Source organism: Micromys minutus (assembly GCF_963924665.1).
Source record: "Micromys minutus genome assembly, chromosome: 22".
Classification (NCBI taxonomy): domain Eukaryota; kingdom Metazoa; phylum Chordata; class Mammalia; order Rodentia; family Muridae; genus Micromys; species Micromys minutus.
The window spans coordinates 3,756,451-3,764,215 of NC_137957.1; the positions used below are offsets into that span (position 1 = coordinate 3,756,451).

The 7,765-nt window shown below is 44.1% G+C and overlaps 1 protein-coding gene across 1 annotated transcript; it reads left to right on the top strand.

Moving 5' to 3' along the window:
• Positions 1-545: 545 nt before the first annotated feature.
• Positions 546-7,210, top strand: LOC308435267 (uncharacterized protein; the record flags this gene model as incomplete). The annotated part of the gene is made up of 4 exons (XM_080935941.1): positions 546-639; positions 4,758-4,884; positions 5,070-5,124; positions 5,812-7,210. Exons 1-4 carry the CDS (start codon positions 619-621, stop codon positions 7,208-7,210), a joined length of 1,602 nt encoding a protein of 533 aa, XP_080792067.1. The 5' UTR covers positions 546-618.
• Positions 7,211-7,765: the final 555 nt, after the last annotated feature.

Here is a 7,765-nt window from a genome sequence, read left to right on the forward strand (position 1 = left end):
GATGCGAATGGACATCTGACGCCCTCTTCCGGCCTCCGCGAGCACTCGCGCGCGCACACGGATTCATCCACGCAGAAACATCAGTAAAAATAAAAATTAACAAATCTTTCAGAAACCTGGACCTGTGTGTGTGTGGAGGGGAAGAATTCTCACTATATATCTCTGGCTGGCTCGGGACTCACTAATGTAGACAAAGCTAGCGTGGAACTTACAGACTTCCTCCGCCTCTCAGGTTCTGGTATTGAGAGCGTGCACCACTCCCGGGCTGAGATGCGTTCTGAAATGCGATATCCCTCCAGGAAGAAATCAGGTTTATTTCAGAGAAAAGGTCTGGACCTAGACGGGGCAGTTGTTGCAATCTGTACTTCTCAGTCCCATTTCGGTGGCAAGCGTTCGTGGCTGGACCTGTTAACTCAGTTCTACGGAGTTGGGTCCGGAATAATTCACCAACTAGCGATGCAGTTGCTCCCCTGAGCGATCCAATGAGAAGCACGGATAGTGGAGGGTGGCGCCCTTGCCGCCATATTTGAGTTCCGGGTAGCTGAGGGGAGGAGAGTTGTGTTTGAGCTTCCCAGGTACCTGTCCTGCGGACTGCAGCTCCGTAGGGATAACGCCTGGATGCATCGGAAGCAGGAAATGGTGAGTGTGCCCTGGACTCTTGGGGTCCTGGGTGGAGGGTTCTGACGCCACCGCGGCTTTGCTGCAATGTGGCGCCGGCTCCCGGACGTGTGCAGCAATTTGAGGTGAAGTCTGGCAGTGGCGACCTCAACCCCGGTGCATTTGAGTTGTGCGCTCAGCTAGCAGAGTCTGCCTTCCAAGTCAGTCCTGTCCCTTCCCTGCGAAGCTGCTTCGTTCCCAGTTTCTAGTCCTCCCATGATGAGTCTGCGCCGCGGACCTGAGCCTCTGCAGATGTTGCAGCTCTGGCAAGTTGGTGCCCCCGCGTCCAGACCGTGGGTGAAGGCATGTGGGTGGTGTGCACTGTTTTGCACTTTTTCATTTCCTTGTTTCCTGCTTTTTTTTTTTTTTTAAACACCGTGGTTACCCTGAAGAGTTTTTTTTCTTTCCTTTAAGCTTCTTTTAAAAAATACTAGGGATCCGACCTCAGGCGAACGCTTTACCTTAGACCTGTAGCCGCATCCCTCATCCTGAGTTCGTTTTATGCGAACACAGCTGGATTTGTTAGCGGTGATAGGCAAATTTCCTCTAATTTGGAGAAGGGAGAGCAATTTAAGTTTACTTAAACATTTAATTTGTATGTACTGATCAATTAAGCTAATCATTTCTGAAGCAAAAGGTAGGTTTTGGAGAACTTCAAAGGAGAGCCTTGATGGCCGTGAAAAAAGCCCGGGGCAGGGAGGGATTGTGTTACTCTTCTGTCTTTGTATGCAGGATTTCACTGAAACGCTGGCTGGTCTGGAAATAGTTATATAGACCAAGCTAGCCTGGAACTCAGATCCTCCACGGGGCTAGGTGTGTTTCTGCTCAGTTGGGAGGGTATTCCGGCGCTTGGAAGCCCAGAAACCATTCGGCTCTGAAGGGAAAGGTATCCCAGAGCCAAGGCATCCTGAAACACTGGAGCCCAGGAACCGCATGCACAGCTCTGAGAGGAAGCTCTCCAGCAGAGGTGTTGCAGCTCCCGGGGGAGGGTATCCCCAGCTGAGTTGAGGAGTTTAGGAGCCTCAGCCTTGCCCCTTCTCTTTCTCTCCTCTTCTTTTCTTCTTAGCGTCTTCTGACTACTGTCACTCCAGGCAGCCAATCTTATAAAGGAAACTTATTGAAGGGACAAATCCAGGGATGGCTGCCCTCTGCTCTCAAGAGCTGACATCAGGGAATCAGACAAAGGACAGGGCTTGGTTAGGATTTCTTAGAGGGCAGTGCTTTTTAGGACAGATTTCCAGATTGAGGAGTGGGATTTCAGGTCCTTGAGTTTGGAGTTTTCTGTTCAGGGATTGGTGCGGTTTTTCCCACCCTTTCCCCTGCACTGGGCCCATGGGATAGGATGGGAAGTCCTTCCTGGCTTCAGGTGGCATTGGTTGATGGACCATCTTTGTGGAGCTGCTCTGGGAAGCTGGAGAGGAGGAGCTGCCACTGTGGACGGCTCCTGTGACAGCTCCAGGCTGAGGCTGTGGGGGTATCTTATTAAGAGGAGGGTTATACTGGGATTATAGGTGATTTCCGCCCCCTCCTGCCACCCACTGTGTATAATTTTGTGTTGTTTAGCTAGCCCTAGGCCACTTCTCCAAATTTAGAGTGCATGGGAGGGATTTCTTTAATCCCATCAGAGGTAGAGACATGCCTATATTAGAGTTCATGGTCCCCCAGAGCTACACAGTGAGACACTATTACATATAACCCAAACAAAAATGCTACAACAAAAGCCGAACAACTCTTACCGGGATTATAGTTCTTGGAAAAAATACTAATATTTTCATTTCCTTTCTAGTTCAGGTAGCTAAGTTTTCTAGAAAGTGTAATTTCCTTGTTATTTATTTATTTATTTTTTTAGATTAAAAGCATTTCTATGTATGTGTGAGTGTGTGTTTCTTGTGTGTGGGCACCTGCTGAGACCAGAAATGGGTGTGGATCCTTGGAACTTGAGTTACAGGCAGTTGTCAGTAGCTTTTGTGGATTTGGGTCCTCTGGAAGGACAATGCATACTCATAACTGCTAAGCCATCTCTTCAACTCTGGACAGTGTGATTTTTGACCATTGAGAAAATCTGGGTTGGTCAGTCTGAGAAAGACATCTTTGTCTTTTTACCTGCCAGAGAAAATATTTTGAAAGTTGATTTTAGTGTTTACAGCATTTTTGTTTTTCCAGTTAGGTTCTGATGTATCCTGCACTATCCTGGAACTTCTGATCTTCCTGCCTCCACCTCTCAAGTGCTCTGTGTTACAGAGTATGCTTGTAAGTTTTAGGAGTGTCTCGAGATTTAGTCTTCCTCTTCTCTATGGGAGAGATTGTTTTAAATAGCTGCACAGCAAATGTGGAAGAAGTTGATGCCACACTGGTAGTAAGTAGTTTAGGATGCTAAGGACAAAGAAGGCTAAGAGACCTAGCGTTGCAGCGGAGGGGGGGGGGGGGATGGACAGGAATTATATTAGGACATGTGCTAGAGGCAATTCATGTGGCTGAAGTTTTTAAAAAATGTAGCTATATTCCTGTTTTCTGATAAATTGAGTGGGGGCTGAATTTAAAAGTAATAGAGCAATCTGTGCGGTAGAGGAAATTTGAAGAAGTCAGGCTATCCTGTTTGCTGCTTTCTACTCTGAGTTATAGATGAGAGTCAAAGTAATGCTGGCTTTGTAGAATGGGTTTGGTTCCTTCCTACTTTATGTAGTAGTTGAAGAGCATTTGTGTTCGGCTTTCTTTAAAGCGTCTGTGGAATTTGACAGAGACGCTGCACAGTACTGGGCATTGTAACTGCCAGTCTTATTTCTTGTAGATGTGTTTAGGTTGTTTTCGTGGTTTTATTTGGCATGTCATCCGTGCCTAGAAAGTTGCTCATCTCTTACGTATTTTCCAGGGTTCTTTCCTGTGGAGAATCTCTCAGATCCAATCAGAGAGCAGTTGCTTACCCTGTGTCTTCATTAGTTTTGATCGCTGTGATAAAACACCATTATCAAAAGCAACCTGGGATGGAAATGGTTTATTTTTCTTACACTTCCAGTTGGTCATTGGGGGGAAGTCGAGGCAAGAACCTGGAGGCTTGCACTGAAGTAGAGGAATGTTCCTTGCTGGTTTGTTCTCCGGCTTGCTCAGCCTGTTTTCTTGTGCCACTCAGGAGTACCTGCCTGCTGTAGCCCCACCCACAATGAGCTGGGCCCTCATATCAGTCACCAATCAAGAAAATGCAGTGCAGGGTTGCCCACAGGCCAGTCTGGTGGAGGCATTTTCTCGTGTGAATTTCCCTCTTCCCTAATGAAGTCAATATAGAACTGGCCAGCACACCTCCATGACCACTTGTGCCACATGTTGCCAGGCTCCCTGAGTTTGTTGCTGGTCAGATCATTGATGCGGTTTCTCCCTCAACATAGAGGAAGCTTCTGTCTAGTTCAGCTTGGTTTATTTTTTTTTCCCAGTCTTGATTTTTGACTCTCATCTCTTACACTGCAAAACTGCCATATCATACAACAGCCCAGCCGGGTATCAGTGAATGAGATGATAAATTATGATGTATATGTTTATTAAATTGCACGTGTAAATGTGTGATCTCATGATCTATGTATTTGTGCATACATATACATACTATACATATAAACACACATGTAAATACTACAGCGAATTGTACTCTAAAGAAGGGCACTGGGGACTGGGGAGATGACTCGAAGGTTAAGAGCACTTACTACTCCTAGAGGACCCAAGTTCCCAAAAAGTATGCCCTGAAGCTCACAACCTTCTGTATGTAACTTCAGCTCAGGGAAGGAGAGCGGTCTTGTATGCATGTGCACACACGTGTGGAACACTACCACATGAATACATCATTAAGGAAATATATCATGCCATGTTTTAGTAAAATGTGTTGAATTCCAGCACCATCTTTCTAACTAAGCCAGCATCAGGAAGGACAAGGAGTGTATATTGTACGCTGCATGTGGAAAACACTGAAAAGTAGAAAGGAAAGGTGGCAATAGAAGGAGCCAGCCAGATATACAGTGACTGTTTGAAGGGTAAAGCATATAGAAACTATGCATGTGACTATATAGCTCCTGTGTTTTCCCACTGTTCCTCCTATAAATGTATGGGGATCGTTTCAGGAGCCTGTGACCTTTGAGGATGTGGCTGTGAACTTCACTCTAGGAGAGTGGACTATGTTGGATTCCAGTCAGAAGAAGCTCTACAGAGACGTGATGAAGGAGACCTTCATGAACCTGATCTCCATAGGTAACAACAAAACCACTAAGATTCCTTGACTTTTATCACAATCGTGTTTCCTGTTCATCTGTGTAGTTGCATGATTTTAAAATGTGAAAGGACAGTGTTATCGAATGTCACATGCTTGGTCATATTATAACAGAAAAATGTAACTTTGAATGAGCTTTGAATAATTTCTTTGGGTTCACTTTTAGGGAAAACAGAAGAAGATAATGAAGAAGAATACCAAAATCCTAAGGGAAACCTGAGGTAAATTACCCTCAGAAAAAGATATAAATCACGTTACACTTAGGCTTGAATTTCGGGTTTAGATTGAGATACAACCTCACTAAAACACTTAAACAATTACTCATTTATTTCAAGTTCCATAATGAAAGCTAGTTTGCATTATAAATGTTCAACTGTTATCTGTGGCTTGGTGGCATATACCATTAATGTTTGTGAAATGCCTGAAAGTATTATAGGGCCTTAATTGATAGTGTGCCATCCTCAGTACCTCTAGTTAGATGTTCAGGCATTTAATGTTAATAATGATTCTCTTTTAAACATTTGTGTGTGTATGTGTGCGAGTGTGTTGGCACATGAATGTGCACAGCGTACAGTTGTGCAGATCAGAGATAACCCTCTGCAGTGGGTTCTTACCCTGTGCAGATCTTAGGGATTGAATTCATCTCAGCCTTCCCAGCAGGTGCCTTTATCTACTGAGCCATCTTACCTCCCCAAAGTTTACACATTCTTATGAAAATTAAGTCAATACTCTTAGTTCTTTCCTTGGGGAGAGGGTCTTTCTGTTGGTCCAGTTGGGCCTCAAACAGGTATTTCTCCTGCCACTCCCTCTTAAATAACAACAGTCCTGAGCCACAACACACAGCCGGTAATACTTGCCAATAATAATATGACTAACCATAAACTGTAGTATTTCTTTGTGTTTTGCAGGACTTTGATGGTTGAGAGACTCTGTAAACATGATTATGGTAATCAGTCTGGAGAAACGCACCAACAGAGTCCAGGGTGGGCTGTGAATGAAAAAATGGCTGCAGCCGTGACTGAGTGCGAAAGAGACAGCCTGACTTACTTTCCCTCAGACGTGCACTTCAAAGGTCGGGCTGAAGAGAAACCATGCCAGTATCAGCAACATTTGGAGAAGGCTGTGAAACAGAAGAGATGTTGGAGGGACTTCACTTATTCTGAGTTGCTGCGGATGCACAAAAGCCCTCCCATGAGACAGAAACCCTACGAAAGTAGACAGGCTAGCGAAGCCTCTAGGACTTTCACTTCCGATCACGACTATGAGGGAACGTACGCTGAAGAGAAATCTTACATCTGTAAACAGTGTGGGAAAGCATGGAGTGACTCCTGCAGCCTTCTCTGGCATGAAAGAAGCCACATTCAAGAGAAACGTCACACATGTAAGCAGTGTGGGAAAGCATTTAGTCGTCCCTCACAGCTTCACAAACATGAGCGAATTCACACTGGTGAGAAACCGTATGTATGTACACATTGTGGGAAAGCCTTCATTGATCGCAGAACCTGTCACAATCATGAAAGGACTCACACTGGAGTGAAACCCTTCGTTTGTAAGCAGTGTGGGAAAGCCTTTCTCCGTTCCTGCCAACTTCTCATCCATGAACGAATTCACACTGGAGAGAGACCTTTTGTATGTAAGCACTGTGGGAAAGCCTTCACCTATTCCAGTGCATGCTATTATCATGAAAGAATTCACACTGGAGAGAAACCCTGTGTCTGTAAGCAATGTGGGAAAGCATTTAAATGTTCTGCATACCTTCACATACATGAACGATCTCACAGTGGAGAAAAGCCCTATGTGTGTAAGCACTGTGGCAAAGCCTTTGCTTATGCCACGGGATGTCACAAACATGAAAGAATTCACACAGGAGAGAAACCGTACATGTGTGTGCAGTGTGGGAAACTATTCACTTTCCCCAGATCCCTTCACATACACGAGAGATCTCACAGTGGAGAAAAACCCTATGTGTGTAAGCAGTGTGGGAAGTCTTTCACTCAGGGAACTTCTTTGCGAAGACACGAACGAATCCACACTGGAGAAAAGCCTTATGTATGTAAGCAGTGTGGGAAAGCGTTCATCCAGCGTGATGACTGCTACAGTCATGAACGAACGCACACGGGAGAGAAACCATTCATGTGTGTTCAATGTGGGAAAACATTCACTTTTTCCAAATCTCTTCAGATACATGAAAAAAACCACACTGGAGAGAAACCATATATCTGTAAGCAGTGTGGGAAAGCATTTACCTGTTCCACATACCTTCTCAGACATGAAAGAACTCACGGTGAGAAGAAACTCAGTGGATGATATTTCCACCAGTGTAAATCACCGGAATTTCTAACACTGACTTTTATTTTGAAGTATGAAAGAAAACGGAGAGACACTGTAAGATTCTGAGACCTGCAGAAGTATAATTTTGGTCCCCTATGCTTTTCGTAAGATGACAGCCTGTACAACTGGTTCTGCTGTTGTGTGTCTTTCACTCCAGCAATGAGAAAGTAAAGGCTAGACAGTTACAATATTCAGTGAAGCCTATGTTGTTTACTGGGTTTGAACATAGCTTGGGAGGTTTATGCACCAATTTCAACTGAATGAAAATCTCTGTAAATATAAGGAAGTTGTGTTTTTACCAATAAGATAAAATTTATGAAATTATCTCAGATGGTTGAATCCTATGAAAGAAATGTGAATATAATGAAGGTTATTGTGTTGAATATTATTCTGAAAATAAACCACGAGAAAGAGATACAGTAGGTTCTGAGTATTTTTTAAAAACTTGGTTATTTAAATAAAGTGTGTCTTATTTTTCTGACTTTATAAGGCTAGTATCTCACTACAGAACATGTGTATACCAAAGAAACT